Here is a 24,668-nt window from a genome sequence, read left to right on the forward strand (position 1 = left end):
CAAACTTTCAGTCTGATTCGTTATCCGATTCCCTCTGCATGTTGTAATTTACTTACCATGCAAAGGTCAGATGAGTAGCAGCTTCTGGTCATTAGTGAGATCTTGTTTAACCTAGTATCCCTAATGACCAGACCAGACCATGGTACCAGAAAGTCTTGCCAAGACTGCACAGAGAGTCAGTAACTTAGAACCTGGGATTAGAATCCAAGATCCCAGCTTCTAATCCATTGTTGTTTCAGGTTGGATGCTTTTAGCTTTTCCCCTTCAAGATCATTTTACAAGCTGATGGCCTGATTTTCACAGGCGCTCACTGCTTCCAGCTCCTTTTGATTAACAGTTGTGGATGGCCCACACCCTTGGAAAACAGGCATGAATATATTTTAGGGACATATTTTTGTAACAGACCAGTCAGTACAACAAAACCAAGTCTGCTCCCAGGACTGTAGGCTGAGAACTTGGTGCTCTATTTAACTGCATTGTACTGAGTATGTGGTGTGTATGTGTGTAGGGGGAGGGGAAATGGGGGCTCCAACAGAAATACAGGGAGGAAGGGCTGGCCCATGACTATCCCATTATCTTCTAGATAACCACTTTACTATATCAAAGTACAATAGTTATTCCTCCAGGTGCGTACTGGTTTGTATGCCACCCAAACCACTCAATGCAGCCCACAGCTCAGCAGACCCAGACTATTTAACTGATGCGAGCCTTTCATTGAGCAGCATCCACCTTCTACCATTGCTAGTGGTTAAAAGATTGTCATGTGACTCAGTCCCCCTCGTCACTTGAAGGTGGACTATGGCAGCGTAGTTGACTTGGGTTTGAATCAGCCACAAGAAAATTGCGGCTAACATGGAATATACTGGCACAATTTCCACCACCACAAGCTACCAAAAGCACAGTACCCTGGGGCCTCCCCCAGCCACTGAGATCTCACAAAATCCTCCTTTACAATTGTCCAAAGAGCAAAATGATCTGGCTAAGGATACTTAAAAGACCAAGACTACATCTGCACTCGCTTGATCAAGAAAACTTTTGTCATTCATGGGTGCTTACAAAACCCTCCCCCGTGAGTGACAAAATTTTGTGGCAGCAAGTGAAAGTGTGAACATTGCTTTGTTGTTCTCCTGTTGACAAAGCAAAGCCTGTTCACTGGGGTGGAAGCATTTGGTTGGCAAAAGTGCTGACACAAAGCGTTTACACACATTGTCTGTAAGGGTATGTCTACACTGCGGCGCTATTTCGGGATACTTCCAGTATCCTGAAATAGCGTAGTGCGTGTCTTCACAGGGCATCCGTTATTTTGAAATCTCTTTCGAAATAAGGGGCATACTATTCCGACATCTCAGTAAAGGATTAAGGAACTTGTTGGAATAGAGGTCTATTTTGAAATTTGGTGCTTTGTAGACAGTTATGAACATTTCAGAGTTACGAACAACCTCCTTTCCAGTCTTTATAGCACCTGAGCGTCTATATATCTGAAGATCAAAAGAGGAGGGCTAGATCTCAGATCTAATGAAAATTCACTTTTGAAAAAGTAATCTGGAATTTAACAGAATGGAGACCATCAAATATTTCAGGAAGATTCATCAAAAATTTAAAAAAATAGGAAATTACTATTCACCTTTGTACTTTATGGTTAAAAAGAAAAATTATACATTAAAATTTTCCTTAATCATTTTTAAATCACCACGAGCTACTCATTTATTTTTACTACCAATCACATTTTTATAATCTAATTAGACTACCAACTTTCAAACAAAGGCTCCTAATGGGAAAGGCTAACACAAAATATAGCAACAGAAACAGATATTAATATATTACAACTTGATTTCAGAATGAACACATCAGATGCATCATAGAAGACCCACTGGACTTTTCCAGACATTATGAGATTGTGGGGCAAAGCCAGGAAGGCAGGATATATCCCTTGGGCTACAGGGCTGGATTTCCAATTAGGCTCACTAGGCATGTGCCTAAGGGTGCCTTATTTCTCAAACTATGTGCAACATGAAGGTGAGCTGTAGGCAGGATGGGGTGGTGAGGATGCACAAGGGGGTGAAGATGCACAGGAGTGCGTCAGGCGTAAATCCGGTCCTGGTGGGCTGTTTGTGAAGCCAGTCAGCCAATGGGGCAAGTTTCGCTGAGGCGTGCTGCCACTGGGTAAAGAAGACATTTGCAACAGCTTTCTGAATTGGCTGGTGGAGTTCACGAAAGAATGTCAGAGACCGTACAAAAGCTAATCCATGGCCCTACCAGTACAACATTGTTCCCTATGCTACTAGTCCTAGTCTATGGGACTAATTTCTAATTCCTGCTAGTCTAGAAGGTAACAGTAGTTAAGAGGTGGAAAAGATCTAGCAGATCACTACCTCCATAGAAGGGTAGATTATAGTGCCAATGTATGTACTAAATGTTAAGCTGATACCTTTCAACTGATCTTATCAACATGTGCAGTATATTCCATCAATAAAAATAAATTGCTTAAATGTTTTCATAGCCTGAGTTGGAATGTTTCAGCCAGTTTCACTGTTGCATCCATGTGCAAATCATAAAGTGATGGTTATATAAAGCCACAATGCAGTTAATTATGTAAATGGGTTGCAATGGTAAAATGTAAAATTCCTGATGTGAAAAAACAGCTGCTTTGATAAGCATGTTCCTATTTACGGTCATCTCCTTTTGCACTAGTAATACTCCCTTGAAAATAAGATTTGGAAATGCAGATTTATACCATTTAGCATTTTTCCGTCTGTAAAATGTGTGTAAATTTGTGGAAGGTGCATTTGTGAAGGGTGCCAGATTGGGAGTCTGGCAGAGCAAATACATGATCACAGAACAGGTAAGCTGCAAGATATAATGGCAAAGGAAGAAAGCTTCTACCCCAACACTGAAACTTTGAGTAGTGACCAATTCATTGTTAGTTACTGCTGAAAATGATCATAAGGTGCCAATTTGTGGTGAACCACCACCACAACGAAAGTGGACTGAGCACTAAATCAGATCTGATGGTAATTTTCAGTGTGCCATGTAACTATGCACAAGTAGTAGACAGTTTTCAAATCAGAAAAGGCAGCAAAACCTATCCAATTTCAAATTTTTCATGTGCCACCGTACAATTCACCTGAATACAGTTACACAAATCACTAATGTAATCAACACTAACAGTGAGTCTCTGCAGCATTCCAGTATCTAGACCACAGAAGGAATAAAGCAGGGGTGTCCAAACTTTTTTCAAAGAGGGCCAGATTTGAAGAAGTGAACATGCGTGAGGGCCGTCCCCGCACTCTCAGCCCCAAGGCGGAGGGCCCGCAGGGTCGGAGGCGGGCAGAGAGCGCAGGGCACGCCGGCCTCACGGCGACCCGGGGGCAGGGCGAACCCGTAGCCGAGCGGGGGAGCGGGGCTGCGGACGTGCCCTACAGGGCAGGCTCTAGGACCGCGGAGGCCATGGGCCGCGGCGGCGGCATGGCTGGAAGCAGCGCGCTGGGCGCGCCAGTTCAAAAGAGCGCTGGGGAACCAGGAGAGGGGGAAGGAAGCGGGGGCCGTATTAAACCAGAACACGGGCCGCAATTGGCCCGCGGGCCAGACTTTGGACATGCCTGGAATAAAGCAACAGTGCACAGCATTATGCCACATACAGAATGTCTTTAAATGGATCTGCTCGTCCAGTTTATTTGCCGCCATTAGTTTTTATGCATAAAACAATGTTCAAGGACAAAACCACCATAAGCATAGCCTCACTGTGACTGAGCATTAGATCATGGAGAGTCCTGCTTCTGTTACCAATTTTAAATGGTTAAAAGATTTGAGTACTGCTAAAGGCAATAGAGCTTGAGTATTTTAAACACGTTGAAAATGGGAAATGTTTCACAATTTTCTTCAGTATGCCAGTTGCTCTTTAGGGGCACCCCTAGCATGGGTAGCATGCCTACAAATACTTGCAGTGTGCTATTTACTTCAATACCAGGAAGTAAAGAATTGTTCAAGAATCTCATTCAAATAAGCAAAGGTATTTATTTGAATAAGCAGTCAGCACTAGTGAGGCAACATCTGGAATAGTGTGTCCAGTTCTGGGCCCCCAATTACAGAAAGGATGTGGACGCATTGGAGAAAGTCCAACAGAGGGCAACCCAAATGATTAGGGGACTGGAGCACTTGACATGGGAGGAGAGGCTGAGGGATTTGGGCTTATTTAGTCTACAGAAGAATGAGGGGGGATTTGATAGCAGCCTTCAACTACCCGAAGGGGGTTTCAAAGAGGATTGAGTGAGGCTGTTCTCAGAGGTGACAGATGACAGAACAAGGAGCAATGGTCTTACGCTGCAGTGGGGGAGGTCTAGGTTGGATATTAGGAAAAACTATTTCACTAGGAGGGTGGTGAAGCACTGGAATGGGGTTACCTAGGCAGGTGATGGAATCTCCATTACTAGAGGTTTTTAAGTCCCGACTTGACAAAGCCCTGGCTGGGATGATTTAGTTGGGTTGGTCTTGCTTTAGGCAGGAGGTTGGACTTGATGACCTCCTGAGGTCTCTTCCAACGCTAGGATTCTATGTAACAGACTTCAGGTTTGGATATTTCCCATCATTCAATGGCAAGTCTGTGTACACAGTGAAAGGAATCGTGGGAGAGTATCACATGATATCTTGACCTATGTTGTCATACACATTAACTTGTCCCTGAAGTGCTAATGATGAATATTCTAACATGTTTATGAATAAAGATTTACCTTAATACAGTTATAGTCTGAACCATGATAAATTAAACTATTTAGTGTAATGCTTGAACAGGCAGGTCTTTAAAACAGAAAGCAATGCTACTGGCTTGGGTATGTCATAATTCCTTCTTGGTTTTGAATGTAACATTCTAAAAATCCAAATTGTTCCATAAACCTTAACATGTATTTCTGTATGAAACAATTTAAGAAATTAGGAATATAAGCAGTGCATAAACTTAAAATATTCCATGTACAAAACACTTAAATTCCCGCTTTCGAAAAATATCAAAAGATTACAGAGTGCTACTTAGTCTAATGCCCTTGCATCAGTAGTAGTATTTCACCATATTAATTTTACCCAAGCTAACAAAAGAAAATGCAGAAGAGTTTATCATATTTACTTTGCTTTTCCATATTATCTGAAGGATGCAAGCATACTTAATTCCTTCTAGATGTTTTTCTCATCATCCACATTTAGATACAAAAAGCAAGTTCTTCACAAGTTTTTAAAAAGCTAGCTTTATTGGTTACAGTTATATAAAATGTACCATGGTAGTCCCATCTAGCTGGTCATTAAGTGCTTGCAACAGCAGAAATATCTTATACATCTGAGAGATTCCCAAGGTTTATTTCATGCCGGAGGAAAAAAAAACCAAGCCACTCTTTATTTGCTTGCCTGCACTTCAAATATCTCCAACAATGCTACGTTTAAAAGCAAGGACAACCCCATTTGTATGTCAAATTGCAATTTTTAATGTTTTCATTAGAATAGTCTTTATAGCACTCTCCAAACAAAAGAAAATATAACTGAACAGCAAACTTTAATACAGGCACACTCTCCAGATTAACAACCCAAAACAAAAACAAAAAAATTAATGTAAAATGTAAATCACATATAATACAATTGAAGTGTCCAAAACAATTTAAATAATTTTAAATATTTTATTTTTTAAACTTGCTACAAATGCTTTATACAATATTTCAACATGAAGTCCCCATAACAGAAATGTAACAAAATGGGAATGATAATGAAAGTGGCACAAATTCACCAAACAAGTATTAAACTACAAATTTTAAGAGGTAGATTACTTGTTAAGTCGGGGGTGGGGTGGAGAGGAGAGGGCGAGGATGCATAATGAAACTAGCTGCTTTCCATCAACTGAGTCATTAATCCGGCAGGGTATATAACATATGAGAAACGATATTTCCACGAAAAAGCTCTTTATGAGCAGCAGGCCAATTTGTTGCTTTTAAGTTATAGAAAATGAGGTTTCAGACCTTTTACAGTAATTTTATTATACATTTATATTTCAAAATATACACCTACGCAGTCCCATTTCTGGCCTGTTTATTAATAAAATAGTACACAGTATCCAATTATACGGAATTCAGAAATGGGTGTGAGTATTTCATTTCTATAGGAAGAAAGTTTTATTTAAGTGTATAAATAGACTGGAAATTCATAAAAGTTCAAACCTGGTTTTTCCCACATCTATGCTGGGCATCTAAAAGATTTAAAAAAACAAAGCAAAAATAAAAGTGAGGGTAGAAGGAGAGGAGGAGGAAATTCTGTCATGCTAAGTTCCTCTCTACTAGTTAATTTAAAAGAAAAGCTTCAGGATACTCAATACATGACAAAAATACCTTGAGTACAGCAACATTTGTTGTCCCTGACTCTACAATGAACTACTGATAAAACAGGAACCTGCTTTGCAAAGTTTTAGCTGAAAATGTGTCTTTGCATGCTATTCATCAAGATATGGGCAAAACTAAAAATCAGACCTGTCAGTTCAATCAGAGCTGATTCTGCTCAGTTTAACCCACATTGCTTCTTTTATTTAGTTATTTATTAATAGTACCCTTCTCTTTGTATCTAAAACATCCTGGCCCAGTGTGCAAACCAGACACCAATGAAGAAAACATATGACTGACACTAAGTATTAGAAGCAAGAAGCCTGCAGGCAATCAGCTGCATTTTATGATTGTGAGTCAGTTTCAGCTGGTTTCGCAAGCTTGGTGGATTTCACATCCATTGTCGTAGTGCTTATCCTAAGACAGTTGAGCATGCAACAGCTCTACCTGGTCATATAGGGATTTTTGTTTTGTTTTTACAGAAGGTTCCTAGAAAATAAGAAACAAAAACTGAAGATAAATGACAAAAATAATAGTATAAACTGTTTATGAACTGAATATGCTTCCAAAGAAAAAACAAACCAAAGTGTGAGATATAGACTTAAAGACAAACAATTGCTAAGTGAAGCAGATGGTTTTGAAAAACACTGAAGATTTTCTGGAAAAAACCCTCAGAAATGTTTGTGTGCAGAACAGAATCAAAGTTTGCCAACTGATGCTGGTGTCATTCATATATTAGAGCAAGAAACCCTTGATCCTTGACATAAATATTAATGATAAGCAGGCAAATAAAATTCAGATTTAGGAATTTAAATGGCATATTCTTGAAAAAAAATAACTGCAAACTTCCTTTTTAGCTTAACAATCCTTAAGACCAGCCAGCAATGCAAACTACAATGGGAAATGTACGTTACTTGAGACAATGTCAAAGCCATCTCTACATAAATCCTTATTCACTCCATGAACACTTTGAAAACTTATTTGTGTGCAATAATTCACAAAGGATCATTTTTTTTGTGTCCAATGTAGTATTAAATTGCTAATCTGGATACAAATATATACATCTTACTCCAAATTCTACTGATCTCCAGTATGTCTTATGCAAAATCCTCGGTTATTAAGAACAGTTTTATAGCTAGCTCTTCAAGAAAGCAACTGATTTTGAGGCAAGCAATGTGAACATACATGAGATAGAATTAGATCTAGCTGATTTCTTTTCCTCTTTGAGGATAATTTTCTGTATTGTCTGACAAAAATACAAACCCTTTCTCTCTCCCCCTCTTTCTTGTGTATGGATTTCGTTTGGTTTTAGTTTAAAGAAACTGGAGTCTTTTTCCCCATTAGCCAACTGGAATGGTGTACCTTGTGTTTAAATCTGTACCTTTCAGACAAAAGTATTTCATCCAAGGATCATTAAAAATGAAAGGCCTGCACTGCAGGGTATATTGTTTAATCACAAACACTGTGCTGCAACCAGAAAAAAGAGAGACAGCTCTCTCTCCTATATGCATTTTGGAACAGTTAATTTGGAAAATAAGATCAGACATTTAAATCTCTCCCTCACATCTGATGTTTACTATAATTACCCAGGGAGGGATGCACTGAAAGAACTGAAGAAGTGCTGAGCAGAGAAACTCAGTGGCCTTGAGGTTGTAAGCATACCATCACATTACCCACTCCAGGATGGAAGTTGTCTGAACAGCATTAAAGGACAGGAGATCTCCAAAACTATGGCTATCCGAAGACACATAGGAATTCCCAATTATCTCAGAAGCACCTATGCAAATGGCTAGACTCTTGTGCATTTTGCCTAGGACCTTATGTATCTCCACATGACTGGGAGTCCACTAGATGCTGCACTGACCATACATCCTTGTCAATGTTCACATCACAACTCCTTAGAAGGGACAGAGGTGTGGACTGGAAAGCCAAAAGAATTTCTACCTGGGGTTTCCCCGCTGGCTTGCTGGCAGAAAATGCAGTGCACAGTGGGGATGACTGTTTTAGCCATTCTCCCCAAAAATCTTCTGAGGCTTCTGATATGTTTTGTGAAGGATAAGGGAGATAATGCTTCTGTTCAGGTTCAACATGCTAACAAACTCTGCACCTGATGACGTTTACTGATGGTAAAAAGTGGAGATCTTTTTGCCCTTAATTATATACCGAAGCAAATAGTTAGCATTCTGACCCAGCAATTATATTGTTACTATATCTGAATTTATTTATCATTATACTGCTTGGATTATTCTATATGTTATGACGGCAATATTTAAAAAGAATCGTGGATCCAAACTATTTAGGTAAATGGATGAGGAATTCAGTCACGATTCTCAACACAGAGAACCATTAGTATTAAATCTATGACTCCTGTGTTCGATTGCACATTATATGTTGTAGTAAGGTCACGTTATCAAATGACATACAAATTCGGTTAAATTTAATTTACTGAAGGCACTGGTAATGTGCTGGCCAGACTTTCCAATTCAGCTTGCTTCATCTCTTTTATGGATATTTCATGATGTGATTTGACAAAATGCAGAGAACAATGTACGTGTGCAACGTAGCTCAGCATGACTGAGCAACAGACCCTGCTGCAAGTTTTGCAAAACTCAACCTTATCTGAAAGTGGAGAAAGATTCTAAAAGACAAGAGAACTGGAAAGCCCGTCTGCAATTTGTTGCTGGTTTAGTCATACTTGAAGCTAAAAGCTTACCTGAAGTCTTTTAGTTCTTGTTTTGTACTGCTCTCTTCTCTCTTGTTTTCTATTGTGTCTGCATTAGCTGCCTGCTGTAAGCTCCGAGTGATAGGTCCTCCAACCCTCTCTCTAGATTTTACACTGAACCTATCTGCCTTTTTCTTGTTTGCCACAGCAGACTTACTTGGCAAAACGGCTTTATTCCTTTGTATTCTGACATGCAGCTTCCGGGATGTTTTGGTTGAGATTGCAGAATTATTCTTGGATACCACTTTTGTTTTTTTCTCCTCAATGAGAGTCATTTTGGCCACTCTTACAGGGCTGGAGTTCCTTAACACTGAAGAGGGATTTGGCTTTTTGGATCTAATTGGAGGTACAAATTTTACATTTTGCTTTGATTTGAAGGATGCAGTAGGCAGCTGAAGCTGAACAGGTCCTGAGGTTCGTGCTCTCGTCTTGCCCAAGTGAGCCTGCATACTTTGCATTTTGATCTCCGCATCTGCCGTTCGTCTGCGCTGGTTGTTGCCTTTATCGCCACTTGCGGGTGATGAGAAGCTCCCACTTTTTTTTGATGATTTTTTTTTAGAGGAAGGGGAGATGGGCTTTTTGGGACAGCTGTAAGATGCGTGTTTGTTCAAACTGCCGATGTAAGTGAACTCTCTATTACAGTAGGGACAGATGTGAGAGTCTGACTCAGATGCACTATTTTTCAAGTCTGCCTTCTGCTGTGCAGATTTCTTTTTTTGCAAGATGGCTTTCTGGACAAGCTGATTTTTCTTCTTCAATGCATTTAGTTTTAGCTTATTAGATGACATTTTGCTAATCTCAACATTGAAATTAAGTCTTTTAGGTTGTCCCATTCGCCTGAAGGCATTTTTTTCAGTCCCAGATATAATGACCATGCCATTTTTAGGCTGCACTGTCTGTTTCAGAGGTACTGGATTTTTTTTGGGTGTGTATCTCTTTTTGTCGCTGGCAGAGGCACATGCCAAGATGTGCTTGTGTAATTCAGGCATGTTATCAACGCTTTTTCCACATTTTGTACAACGAATGGCTGTAGTAAAGGTCTGTGGAATATTATGGGTAGTGAAATTTGTAGCAGTAGCTCCAATGCCCATTGGATTTCGGTGGTGATATTGAAATGGAGGTGGCTTAAAGCTTGGATAGTGCTGATTGAGGCCCAAACGAACATCTGGATCTTTTGACTTTACTCCAGAAGCCATGATTTTTATGGTAGTATAAAGTTCTTCCGAGGAGTCATTTAGATCTTCATCCTCTTCTTCTTTTGAGGGTTCTAAGGAATCTCCTGGGAGGCTTTGCATATGTTCTGCATTTGCCTTACTGGGATCTGTAAAATTCTGGGGTCTTAGTGTCCCACTTTCAAACTCATGATGTGTGCACTCTTTGTCCGGATGGAGATCTTGCTGATGTTGTTGCAAATTGCACAAAAAGACAAATTCCTTTTTACAGACCGAGCATACAAAGATATTTCCGACTCCATGAAGCAAAAAGCGATGTTCTGACAGACCAGTTTTCTCTCTAAATAGCTGTACGCAGAATTCACATTTGAAGGGCCATTCTTCAGCATGAACAGATAAATGCTTAGTTAGATCTTTAATAGAAAAAAAAGGTGAGTCACAGACATTGCACACAAAGCTTTTACTGAATGTTTCCTGAACTACATCTGTTTCACTTGAAGTCTCTGGATCATCTTGTGACTTCGCATGCTCACTTTCCATTTCCTCTTGTTTAAAAACTATCAGGGGGAGAGTTCTTTCCAGATTATCAGCAGGGGAAACAACAGAAGAAACGACTGAAAGCGGAGGAGGAGAAGGAGATGAGGAAGAAGAAGAAGAGGAGGAAGAGGAAGAGGAACAGGAAGAGGAGGAGAAAGAAGAGGAAGAGGAAGAGGACGATGAGGAAGAGGAGGAGGAGGAGGACGACGAGGAGGATGACAGGTTGGGAGGACCAGGTGAAGCAGTAGTAAAAAGTTCAACTGAAGGAACAGGAGATGGAGAGGGAGATACTGTAGGTGAAAGGATTGGAAGTGGGGACTGTGTGGCAGTGTTACAGAGTGGTGATGGGCATGAAGGAGTGGGAGTGACACTGGCTGAAGCATCTGGGAGTGGTAAAGGAATAGTTGGAAGAAGTGGAGGGGGTGGTGTAGCAAGTGTTAACAAAGGAGGACAGGCTGGTGGAGAGGAAGGATTTGTTGGAGTTAAAAGAGGGGGCAGCTGACACGAGGAAACAGCAGATGTTTGAGGTAAAGGGGAAGCAGAGGAACTATGAGACGGGGACTCAACAGTAGGTGCAGACAGACCAGGATCAATATCAGGTTCTGGCTGGGGTAGTTCTGATGTTAATGGACTTGGGCTTCTATTCACATCTGGTGTGCTTTCTGTAGCTACATCCGTTCCATTATATTCATTCAGCAGAACTTTTTGTAACATGCATGTGGTTGGTTTCTTTTTTTTAATGCCACTACATGTTGGTTGAACTGAATTATTTTCTTTGTATTCCTTAACTTCAGTGTCACTAAATGGCTTTTTATGCACACTTAGATCTAATACGGATTCCCAAGGAACCTGAGTTTGGCTTTTGACATCAGACCTTTGTTTTACACCACTAGATAAATCCAATGGCTGCTGGTTGCACACATTACCAAAAGTTGGAGTTGCTGTCCATTCCTTAGATATTTTATAGTCTTCAAAGCACAGAGGACTCACAGTCTCTTTTTCCTCCCTCCCACATAAGCTCCATGCAGGTGAGCTGCTGTGGCTTTCTAATTTTGGCATCTTTGAACCTAGAATGGCATCATTCCACATGGTTTTTCCATCACCTTGTTTGCCAAAGTCTCGAAGTGCTGGACTGTGCTGTGGAGAACTAGGAGGAGAGCTGGTTCTTCTTTTAAACCTACTAGATACTGAAGGCAAAATGGGTGAAGATGTAGCCAAAGGACCTAATTTAGGGATTTCACTTGCTGTGGCTGATGGAGTTATCTTAGTACTGTCCTGTGTCTGAAGAAGTTGTTTTAACTTGGACGACAAATAAACACTTTTTTCTTTATGAAAAGGTAAGTTCTCAGGGGTTGAAATGCTAAGAGGAAGATTTAATGAACATGAAGGGGTTATAGGTTCTGGATCTATTTCCGTTTTTATTTTAGGTAAAAGAGGAGGGCTGGCAGTTCTCCTCTTCTTGGATTCACTGCTTCCACTGCTAGAAGGCTCCTTAGGAAGATCAGTCATGTGTGTTTGTGCAGACTTTAAATTTTGAGAAATTTCCACTGTAACAGGAGTAAGTAAACAATTTAGTCCATAGAGGTCTGCAGAATTGGATTCCATCTCAATCACGTCACAATTGCTAGTACTACTGTTGGACTGAATTTTACCATCAATATAGTAATTTAAATTTTCTGAGATATTGCTAGAAATATCCATAATATAAATGTCATCAGCTTCACCATCCTCTTCTAATTCTGTACTTGCTATATACACACTCTGGGCTGGCTGGGCCTGCTCTGTTTGAAGTTGAGGTTCTTCAAGAATGAATCCTTTTCTCCTAACACCTTTAGGCATTAGATGACGCTCATGAACCCTACGCTGGTGCCTACGCATATTAGTATGAGTTCCAAAAACCTTTTTACAATATTTGCAAGGATGCAATTCTTTGGGTTCCTTGTTCTCCTCAGCAAGGGAAGAATTTGACATTTCTTGGGAGACCTTCTCGGAATCCAAGATAGTGAAGTCTTCCACAAGATTGGAAATGTTTGATTCATCTTTAAGACCATCATCTGTAAATGTCTGGGCATCAGCAACATCATCTGACTGCTGGGCTGAAGTTAGTGTTAAAAATGGTTTCCTTTTTGGCCCTGCTTCATGCCGCCGCTCATGCCTTCGCCGGTTAATTTGAGTGCCAAAAGCCTTTCCACAGTATCGACATTTGAAAGCATGATTGACAGCAGATATATGAATATGCATATGGCGTTCAAGTCCTTGCTTTGTTGTAAACTTCCTCTCACAATGCTGACATGGAAACATAAATGCTTCCTGGAGGTCACCATTGGATTCACCTTTTTCTTTAGGAATTTTCATAACCGGTGTCATCTCCAGGGAGTTCTCTGGAGATTCTTCTGATATGCTTTTTTGTTCCTCCACAGATTCTAGCTTTTCTTCATATACAGTTGTAGGCTCTTCTCCAGGATTTTCTTCAGGAAAATTAACATCTTCTACCTCCTCTTCCTCTTCATCCTCTTCCTCCTCCTCCTCCTCCTCCTCCTCCTCCAAATCATCTGATCCACAAGTTATTGCTCCCGGTTGGTCTTCGGGCATTGTTTGTGGCTCAGAGGAAAGATTGGGGATCATCAGTTTTGGAAGAACATCTTGATTTACCATCTCCTGAATCACAGCTGTTTGTTCCAGTGACAGCACAGCAGAAACAGATGGCTTTTCATCTTCCTCTTTACAGCCTAAGACAGAAAAGGTAGAGAAAGAAAAGCATTAGGGAATTTAGTAAATTTTCCACAATATTATAATCCCTTTCTTTAGTCCTGTTTTCTGCCCACCATCCAACAGCACTCTCAATATTTATGAGCACTGGAATGCCACTGTTTTCTTTTCTTAAGATGTTGTATTTAGAACAAAACTGTATTCACAAGTCTTCTGTCTGCAATTTTTGGCCAACATGTAGGGACTGCATTCAATTCACTGAGAAACTGAGAATTACTGCTAACACTGTGACCAGCTAAAACTCTTCCGAGAGAAAGAGAGAGAGAGAGGGTATTGGTACATTTCACTGTGTAAGTCTCCATATTAAAACAAAAACCCTCAGAAGAAATTAATTGCTCTCCCTCACCATTTTTAAACTACAGAAACAAGACATTAAATTTGAACTCTGCCTGGACACACATCTGAAAAGTCAGTGAAATAAACTTCAAAGTTTGGCTGAAAACTAAAAACTTACTTTTAATCTTGTTTAGAATACATCAATCTGGGTTGGTTTGTTTTCTTAACACACCGTAAAACATCTTATAGGATCCAATTTGGTATTTTCCATTCCCTAAATTCTGTATCCTGAGTAGCTGTAGAATCCACACAGGCACAGCCTACTCTCTTCTGAATTAGACACACCATGAGCATCATTTGCTGATGTAAAGTGGCTTTGAAGGCCCCTCTCTGAGTGCCACTTTGATCTACCTGCCTTCAGACATCAATACATACTGCTGACAGAAAAGCAGCTATCCTGCTCATGATGTGCACTAGTACAGTGTGTGTCAACCTTTATTTATAAAGTAAAATACCCCCAGTACCTACAGTTTTCAGACACACAATTTTTTTTCTACTGTTGCAATACATTTGTTTGAACAACTTAATCGTAGCCGGGTGGGCGATGACATTTTTGGGTGTAAAAAGTACAAAAATAATAAAGTGCTGTAAAATGTAAAACAAAAATTCAGTTTTCTCCAAATGTCAGTTGTGTTGACGTATCCCCCCAGATTTTTCTCGAGTACCCCTAAGGGTACTTGTATCACTGGTTGAGAAACACTGCACTAGCAGAGTATGTCAGCAGCAGCTAAAGCAAACATTCCTCCCCCATCTCCTATATATGTCTAGCTTGGGAATGCTGAGGTAATGGGGGCAGGTGTCAGATTCCCAGGATTACTATTTTCAGTGGGTTGGTCAAAGGGCAATTGGAGGAAAAGATCTTGAATGAAGCCAGTAGTTACATGCTGCTCTTACCTCCTTCAATTATACCTCCCACTGGTCCAACAACAAAGCCAGGAAAGACAGACTTTACATTCCTGATATTTCTAAACCAAAAAACAATCAGGAAAAAAGTCTTAAAGATCCTTCAGGCTTTTAATATGTATATCATAGAGAGAAAAAGGGCAGAAGCCAATTCCAAAAAATATGCTGTGCAGGTCACCCTTAAAATAGATTTTATCAATTGTTTTTGTGTTAGTATTTATAGAGATGGTATTTTATTATGTTTGCATTATACACACTTTGTTTTATTCTGCTTTACAGCAACCCAAATGGCTGGTCAAAGGGCTAGAGCAGCCAGTAACTACAAAATAAAATTATTATACCATGACTCCCGAAGTACTGCGTCTTGATCCTATTTGTAAGTTTCAGAAGACTTAATAAAGAAATCCCTATTTACAGGCAGTCCCCGAGTTACGTGGATGCAACTTATGTCGGATCCGCACTTACGAACGGGGCTTTTCTCGCCCCGGAACTCGCCGGCGGCGGGACCACCCAGATGCGCAGTGGTCCCGCCACCGCGTCCTCCGGGGCGAGAAAAGCTGCTCCGGGTGTCCCTGGTCTGCTGGGGGGGACCTCCGCCTCTGTGGCTTTGCTCGGGGTGTCCCTGGTCTGCTGGGGACCCCCCCCCCCAGCGGACCAGGGACACCCGGAGCAAAGCCTTGGAGGCGCGGGACCCCACCGCCTCCGCGGCTTTTCTCCGGGTCTCCCTGGTCTGCTGGGGGGGGAGGGGGGGAGGGGCGTGCAGCTGCCCCCCCCAGCAGACCAGGCTTTTGTTGTGGACGCCTGGGGTAGGAGCAGCTGGGGTGCTGCCGGGTTGGTCCTGGGGGGAACCTACCCGGCAGCGCCCCAGCTGTTCTGTCCCAGGCTCCAGATTCAGCCACTGTTGAAACTGATCAGTGGCTGATTCCAGGAAGCTGGGGGCAGAGCAACTCTGCCTCGGGCTTCCTGTAGTCAACCCCTGGTCAGTTTCAGCAGCAGCGGCTGAATCTGGAGCCAGTTCCGAGTTACGTACAAATTCAACTTAAGAACAAACCTATAGTCCCTATCTTGTACGTAACCCGGGGACTGCCTGTATGTTCCAGCTGAGTGTTCAGAATGTTATGTTTAAATTCTGTACTAAGCTAACTTTTCTGCACTGTATAAGGTACGAACGTATGACATTTCTCTGAACATAAAACTAGTAACTTCCAAGTTATTTAACACTACAGGATAGCTGGGCATGCAGTATAAATGTTTGTATAGTGCTTTTTTCCTTAGCATTTAATGACACATATCCTCTAATTTAATAAGAAATTTTTTAAAAAAAATCATGAGATAACTGCAGAATCTTACCTTCTTTAGAGTCCCTCATATCTGTGGAAGTAAAATCCAAATCAGTTTTTCTCCGCTTTGTATCTATTGCCCTCTTTCCCTTGTTTTTACTCTCCTTCTTCTTCCCTGAAAAAAACAACAACGTGTCTATTGCTGCTCAACAATTTAAACGTTTTGAGTGACAAATTAAAAATCCAGACTTAGAAGAACTGCTGTTTTGTATAATTACTGCATTTTTCTGAGGAAAATAAATAGCACATTTTTGATTAAAAAAAGATAGCAACATTCAAAGGGTACACTAAGTGCATGAAAAAAAAGTTTGCTGAAGGGCAAAGCACAGAACCAAGGAAGAGAAGGTGATTTGCAAGAAATTAACAGTTCAGCAAACTGGATTTTGATATCTGTTCCGTTAGTATAATTGATAAAGCAATAAGACTGTAAATGCCTAGAGAAAAATTAAATGACCAGTACAAGGTAAGATGAGTTTGTCAGAAAAAAACCCAAGCTGAACGAGTTTTTTCACTTTACATAATGAGGATAAAGAAAATGCAGCGTACACAATGTAGCTCAATGAACTCATAGAGGTATCCAACATCATCATGGGTGGATTAGACAAGACTTCTATAAGGATGATACTATGCATAAATGATATTCAAGCAAAGCTGTGTGAGGTAATATCTTTTACGAGGCCAACTTCCGTTAGTGAGAGACACAAGCTTTCAAGATCACATAGATCTTGCATAAACATTTCAGGTGTTTCTCTCACCAACAGAGGTTGCTTCAATAAGAAAGTATTACCTCAACCACCTCGATCCCAGGATATCAGAGATACAATGTGGCTAAAATGCCACTACACACATTAATGCTTAGTGTTAATGTGGGAAGTGCTGTCAACAGATACTCCACATGGGTTCCATATACTTACTTTAATGTAGGTTTTCAAAGTAATTCTACCCCTTTTCATTCATGATTAGGAAGAGGGGGATGCAACAAGTAGAAGGATCATAAATATTACAGAAGAAACAATTAAAATGCGTATGATTTGGGCCATCTGGAAAAAGATTAAATCTATTACATTCAATAAAGGTAACTATAAAGTGGTTTACATAAAGAATACCCAAATATAAAATTGGGTAATAGCTGTTAGCAAGTACAGAAAGACAGGAATGATGAACATAATATGCACAAATAATGAAATGGTAACAAAATCAGAAATGCTAAAGGAACACAACACAAAAGCAAATCAGGTAGCTAGACTGCTCCATCCAACATTGGTCAGGCCTTACTTGGGAATACTGCATGAAACTTTTGGGCAGCAATTTTGATACACTTGACAAAGTTAAGAGAACAGGAGTGGGAAGAGGGATTGTTTAGGAAGAAAGACCTTTCTTAAAAACTTAAGTACCAGACATGCTTAGTGCAGATGAGAAGACAGACAATTCTCTAAAAAATAGCTCAAGTGAGATCACAAGGAATACAGAGAAATGCTATCTAAGAAGCTAGAGCAATTAAAAAAAAAAAAAAAAAAAAAGGTCAAACATTGTAACTATAGACATTACGCTGCTCTCCATTTGTGTGTATGCTATCCACAAAGGGAGGCTTGTGGGAGGTGAGGCTCAAATATAGAATCATAGAACACTAGGACAGGACCTCGAGAGGTCATCAAGTCCAGTCCCCTGTCAGAAGATTGTCAATTATTTGAGAGCGAGAGAGAGATGCAAAGAAACTTTATTTACGAATTGGCTTTGAGGATATTCTCTACTCTTCCTATATATGTTTTCTCTTCATCCAATCCTATAATATTCAAAGGGGGAAGGGAGGGACTCTCACAGGTTTAGGGAGGGTAGAAATCTGTTTATTTACATCTTCATTCATGGTAAACTTCCCAGCCTTGAAAAATCTCACACTTCTGATACATTGATACATGCTACATATTTCTCTAGCAGCTAATGGACTTGTGTACACATACAGTTATTCCATTATTGAAAAGCAGAGTAAGTGACAGGAAAAATGAACTCTTATTCCACAACGAGACTGCCAACATATGGAGTTATTCAGAACGAGCTAAATTACTTTAAATGCACACTCTACCTTAATCTGAATTAATTTTCAAAAACGCAGACAAGTCCTAAACAAGAAATCTTTTCTGAAAATGTACATTTCTACCTAACCAGCTGCTGGAAAGGTACCTCTACAAGAGAAGTAATGCTTCCTCTACCAGGCCTCTGAGGCTAGGCCTACACCAGTGGTCTCCAACCTTTTCACACCCAAGATCACTTTTTAAATGACAGAACAAGCCAAGATCTACCGCCCCGCCCCTTCCTTGAAGCTCCGTCCTCTCTATTCTCCTCCTCTCCATCACTTGCTATCCCCAATCCTTATGCTGCTGCTTCCCCCCCCCCCCCCCCCAATTCTTCTGTAGGAAGAGGTTTTTCCAACATTTGGCCTGTCTAGACTGGACCAAATGTCAGAAAAACCCCTTCTTTTGGAAGCCCCCTTATTCCTCATGGAAAGAGGAATATAGGGGTGACTGAAAGACCATGTTTGCTCTTCCACTAAAAGAAGTGGAAGAACAAATGCATACCTGGATGCAGAAGAGTTTTTCTGGGATATCTCCAGAATCCTGAAAAACTCCTGGGCTGTGTCTACACTGGCCACATAACGCGTAATAGCTATGGAAATGAGAGAAGTCAGAATAGGGAAATGCGCGGGGGATTTAAATATCCCCCGCAGATTTAAATAAACATGGCCGCCTTTTTTTCCAGCTTGGGGAAAAGCCGGAAAAGAGCGTCCAGACTAGCACGATCCTCCAGAATAAAGCCCTATTCCGGAGGATCTCTTATTCCTACTTGCGCAGGGAAAGCCCGCACGTGCCTGCCCCGGGCCTGACTCACCCCTCCTGTGCGGTGCAGGGAAGTTGCCGTGCTCCTCCTCCTCCGGAGCTGATGCCCCCTCCCGCAGTACGCCCGGGAGAGCAGCCAGTGCACTTCCGGAATCGCTGGAAGTGGAGCTAAGCTGTGGGACTTCTGTCCATCTGCGGGAAACCGACACTACCTCCATTTTCACTTGAGGTAGATAGTGGGGCTTCTCGGGGATGGAGGGAATGGGGGGGGGGGAGGGTGGGCCGGGCTGGGCGCCTTGATCGACTGGTCGAGGCCTTGCGATCAACTGACCTGTTGGTGACCACGGGCCTCCACTATCACAGTCAACCTAAGGTACGCAACTCCAGCTCCATAAGCAATGTCAACTGCAGATGGGTCAATGGGAGAAACTCTCCCACAGCTTTAATGTTACTCTTCTCATCAAGGGTAGAGTACTGGGGTCGACTGGAGAGCAATCCACACTCAATTTGGTGGGTCCCCACCGGAGCATTGGATCTTGGCGTGTCCATCCTGGCTGTAGCATAGATGCAGCCAAAGAGACAGACTTCTTCCTTCCAGCCAGATGTGAAATCTATTCTAGAATCCACTTCTGATTTAGAAACACACACTCTTATCTAACAAAACATTGGATTTGCCTTGTGTGAACTGTCTTAAATTTAAATGTCAGGTTATTCCTTTAGTCTTAGAAGTATTTTGCACATCGTTCGCCAAAAGTTTTTCCTTTCCATTCCTACTGAAAATTTTAAAGCTTGCTAACCTTCCTATAGAAAAGTTTAAAGATCCAAGAAAGGTCAGCTTCAAACTAGAGAAAATAAGTTTTTATTTGGACACAATGCTGTATTAACTAATTTTGTATTTTCTCCCTCTTTTTTGACAAACTACAGTTTAATTAGCTGTTCACTGTTTCTCCAATTCTTTATATAGCTTTACCAATGTGTTTCATTCAATTTTTGGTCATTTTCTTGTTTTCTTTTTCTTTTGCCTTAACATATCTCCATCAGATCAAAAGATCACCATGTGTCACAATTTTTTTGCCATCTTTGGGTCATGCAATGCTTTCTCTCAAATGAGCCGCTTTGTGCCTCATCTTACACCCAAATACTGTAATATTTTGTCTCTAAGGACTTCCCTATCTTACCTAGAATTGTCTCATAGGTAATCACTATCGAGTGCTGGGAAAATGCAGTTGCAGACGAGTCAGAAATTTCAGCATGCTTTCTGAAACTCAGATTGACCATAATGAGTTTCTGGGTGCATCTTTACCTGCCAAGCACCACAATTCAATATTATATGCAATTAGTCAGAACCTATGTTAAGCTTTGAAAGCAAATAAACCATGGCCATGATCTTTAATGCAACTGCCTACCTGTGTACACAAGGCTTCAGAGCTGTGCATATCCAAATATCTGTGCTAACCCACCTGTCATCCCTGCTGAAGCTTACAGCAAGAATAACTGATGCAACTGCATCTCTGGGACCAAAAGTAAAAAATGTCAGTATGTTCTTAAAGGCTCAAGTGTTCAATGTAATACAGTCTAAGAACCATTGCACATACCAAGTGTCAACATGTATCCTTTGGACAACAGCTGTAATGAGTTTTAAAGTGTCTGGGTTGAAACCCAAGAATAAAATGTTGAGAGCACATGCAAAATTCCACACATTCCGGGGAAGTGTGGTGAAGAGGAAAAGTGGGTTTCCTAATCCATTGTTTCTCAATCAGTGGTACGAATACCCTTAGGGGTACTTGAGAGAAGTCTGGGGGGGGGGGGGCATGTCAACATTACTAAAATTTGGAGAAAACGGATTTTTTAATTTAAGTTTTACAGTGCTTTATTATTTTTGTACTTTACACACCCAGAAATTTCACTGCCCGCCATGATTAAATTGTTCAAGCAAATGTGTTGCAATGGTAGGAAAAATTGCGCATGTCTGAAATTAGGGGTACTTTGGTATTGGGGGTACTTTTTTTTTAAAGGGGTACTTTATAAAAAGGTTGAGAAACACTGTTCTAATCCATAGGCCAACAACATCTAGCGTTCTGAGGTCTTCTAAACCACAATATCTTCTTTTACACACAGAGGGAAGTGCTCCACTCTAACAAAGGAAAATTTTCAGGACCTGAAATCTCTAGGAGCTTCATTTTCATAAAAAACATTGTGGTGACTGAACCACAACTTGCCTGCTCTCCAGACTGTGGTAGCTGGTGTTATAGTAGACAAACTATTTCTAGAACAGAATAGGTTACTGAGCGCTTTTAAACTTATACTGCCTCCTCTATTGCTATTGTGATAAAACCTTTGAAATGGGAACACAATTCACTCTTCACTTCTGATAAGCTTAGAAATGCACTGTGATAATTAAGCAGCCAAGCAAAATATGTAGAAAACAATCACAATAGCTTTGCTTTTGTATTTTTAAGTGATAAAGAGAATGCAAACTTTCCTAAGTTTCATCCATGTATGCAATAACCTACCAAAAATACCATCCCCAAACTACCACTAGGACCTGAAAAATAAAAGAGCAGTCTTCATAACAGAAGTTGTTTACTTAGGGCTAAAATTAATTTGTCATCTAATTGTCCATGGATTACTAAAAATCCCTCTCAATACCTGGATGAAAAGAATATAATTCCCCAGTCCCCTTTTGACAGCCACCTGCTTTACCACCAAAAAAACTAGCCGATACATTTGGAACTTTCAAATTCCTGACCTTTAAATAAATACATGTGAGGAGAAGATTCATCTGGCACCTACTTGCCCTTTGTCAGAATAGCCAGAAAGCTGACTTTCATGCATATATAATTTTAGATCAGTCAGATTGATTTCCAAAGACTAATGGAAATATCTATTTGCTTTTCAACATTTTCTTCCACCTACAGCAGTTAGCACATCTTGCCTTTTTTTAGGTTCTGGTCTGTTTATAAAACAGTGTTCAAGCAAGAAACCCTTCGAGATTTGCAAGTCTTACCCAACACATTTTCAAGCAAAAGCAATATCTACAACTCTGATAAAAACGGATATCAATGACTTGTGACTCTTAATTTTCTTAAAAAGACTTCAAGACCAGCAGAAGACTACAGAGGGGGAAAACACAGTATTGAACCCAGTGGAAGCCTGAGAATAAGTACACACGTGCACTTACCATCAGGTTCCTGAAGGGTCCTACATGGCTGCTACTGCCAGCTGGATCCTCCACTTGGTCTAAACAAGAAAGATACAGGAATGAAACACAGGGAAAGTGAAATGGAAACAATGACTAAAGAATAAATGAAAGGTAGAACTAAATATATACGTATATACATAAAAAGAATTGCAAAAGGAGGATGCAAAAGAAAACGGAATGAAAGAAACAGATGGAGAGCAGCTACCTTGCCTACAGTGACAGAAGTCCAAAGGAGAATGGCCACAATTTGCATATTTTGATTTTCAGCGCCACATTTGGTCAATATCAAATGTTTTTCCATTTGCTCTCCTGCCCCATCTCGCATTCTGAAGGCAATAGGGTGGATACACTGGCTGTTTCTCCACCATGATCACTGACAAAGGCACAAGAACTCGATTACTGACTTTCATCCAGATCCTCAGCTGATGATGATCAGTTTAGTTCCATTGATTTCAATGGACCTGGGCTGATTTACATTAGCTTAGGAGCTGTGTCTAGAGATCTGCAAATTGGTCTGTGTCAGATGAACTTCAAAAGTATTTAGCAATAAGTAGCAGTACCCTCTATTTGTCCCTGATGTAAGAGGCTGGCAATATTTTATAGCTCATACTAGGAGAAGAGTCTCAAAACATTCCACCAGTATTTATGCTGATTTGGACTTGAATATCTAAAAAGATGCTGTAAATTGCATCCTCTGCTGATGGCTGTTTTGGGGGAATATGGAAGCAGGCACATAGATGCCAAAGGGGATGGCGGAAAATCAAACTCCATCTTTTCCTCATTGCTGCAGATAAGTAAACGTTACCAGCTTTGCCAACGTGCTGCTGTCTAAAAGTAAAATAATAAGGCTTCAATGGGATGCAGAGTGCCATAACAAAATAAGTGAATCTCATACTTAATTCTTCTGACTCAAACAGTGCTCTGAGCATTGGTAAGTGCAGAACACACTTCTCTACACCAAGAACTAGGGATGTTAACTAGCGGTTAATTTACTAGTTGAGTAGTCGATGGAATTTCCATCGAGTCCTCAACTAGTTGATGTACATTTCAAAGGATGAATACAGAAATGCCTAAGAGCCCCGTGGTGGGTCTTGTACATTTCAAAGGAGAAATGCAGAACTCCGCAAGCAGCCCGGGGCCAGCCGGAAGTCCCACTGACTCCGGGCTGCATGAAGGCCAGCTCTGAAATGTACAAGATTCCTCAGCTGACCGCAGGTTCCGCGGGGCATTTCCCTAGAATCCGGGGTCAGCTGGGGGACTCCCCAGCTGATCCCAAGTTCCGCAGAAAAGCCGCATGAAGCCCAGGATCAGCTGAGAAATCCCCAGTTGACCCCAGGCTCTACGCAGTGCTCCTACTTTGAAATTCCGAGGCGATGTTTCAAAGGAGCAGTGCCGCACAGCTAATCCGGGCTCAGCATTTCAAAGTGACAGCACCACACAGCTGAGCCCGGATCAGCTGTGTGGTGCTGCTCCTTTGAAATGCCACATACAGCTGATCCAGGTTCAGCTGTGCAGCGCTGCTGCTTTGAAATGCTGAGACGGCATTTCAAAGGGGCAGCACCGCACAGCTGAGCTGTGGATCAGCAGTGCGGAGCTGCCTCTTTGAAGTACTCCATCTTTTCTCCCCTTTGCTGCCTCTATCAGCTAGAGGAAGCGAGGAAGGGGGGAAATCAACTAGTTGACTGACTATCTGATAAGCATCCCTACCAGGAACCAGGATAATATAAAAAGACCCCAAAAAACCCCACCCCACACACCCTGGTAATACAAGATAAAAAAAAAAAATCCCTGAAAAACTTTGAAACCAGCACATCTAATTGCAACTGGCTGTGTGTAGATACACACAACTAGAAAAACATTGTACACATTTGTGCTTCTAATGATGCACACAATAAATGGCTACTGAAAAATCCAGCCATCCCTGAAAACCAAGGGAGAAGCTACTTTATGTGAAAAGGAACCTCGAGGAGAAATGACGACTATGGCCAAAGGGAAGAATTCACATTTCAGTTCACATACTCGACTACACCATGACCACTATGCTCAGTTCTCAATGTAAGATATTTATACTGTAAGTAACTGCAGACTGGACAGAAGAGGGGGGAATTTACTATTTGTAAATACTATGTTTCAAACTTCGTGTAAGTAGATATGGTAGGGATAACCTGCTATCCCCCACCCTAATTTACTCCCATATGAATTGGTCACCCTTCTCCATACACACTAGAGAAGTATAAAATACAGGTGAGAACATGCTACAGTGCCAACTTCCACATTTTTTAAATTTTTGTGTAAACTGTAAGAAAGTTGCAAAGCATAACTATATAGAATAGGGCCCTATGTTTTTAATAACTCAGGCAGACGGAATGGGGTAAAATTAAAATGATTACATGGAGAAACATAATAGCAGGAATCTGACTCCTAGTCAGTTCTCCTCTGAATGCGGAAGGGCCTAAATAGCAGCTATGGTGCAGGATGAGGGAGGAAAACTGATTTATTGCCAAGAAAG

At 40.9% G+C, this 24,668-nt stretch overlaps 1 protein-coding gene across 4 annotated transcripts in view; it reads right to left on the reverse strand.

The window, feature by feature from the left end:
* The window catches only part of PRDM2 (PR/SET domain 2), a 149,838-nt gene that overhangs the window by 27,671 nt on the left and 97,499 nt on the right, over nucleotides 1-24,668 (reverse strand). For 2 of the 4 annotated variants that reach the window (XM_075906443.2, XM_075906442.2), the window contains 3 exons: nucleotides 16,137-16,241; nucleotides 9,061-13,507; nucleotides 5,449-6,836 (listed from right to left, as the gene is read on the reverse strand). In XM_075906443.2, coding sequence (XP_075762558.2) covers nucleotides 6,824-6,836; nucleotides 9,061-13,507; nucleotides 16,137-16,241 — 4,565 coding nt within the window. In that variant the 3' untranslated portion in view covers nucleotides 5,449-6,823. Of the gene's footprint in view, nucleotides 1-5,448; nucleotides 6,837-9,060; nucleotides 13,508-16,136; nucleotides 16,242-22,138; nucleotides 22,198-24,668 lie in introns of those variants that run through there. The other 2 variants (XM_075906445.2, XM_089773127.1) reach the window with 2 other exon arrangements.

The sequence above is a fragment of the Pelodiscus sinensis genome, chromosome 24, assembly GCF_052426305.1.
Source record: "Pelodiscus sinensis isolate ZL-2025 chromosome 24, ASM5242630v1, whole genome shotgun sequence".
Taxonomy (NCBI): domain Eukaryota; kingdom Metazoa; phylum Chordata; order Testudines; family Trionychidae; genus Pelodiscus; species Pelodiscus sinensis.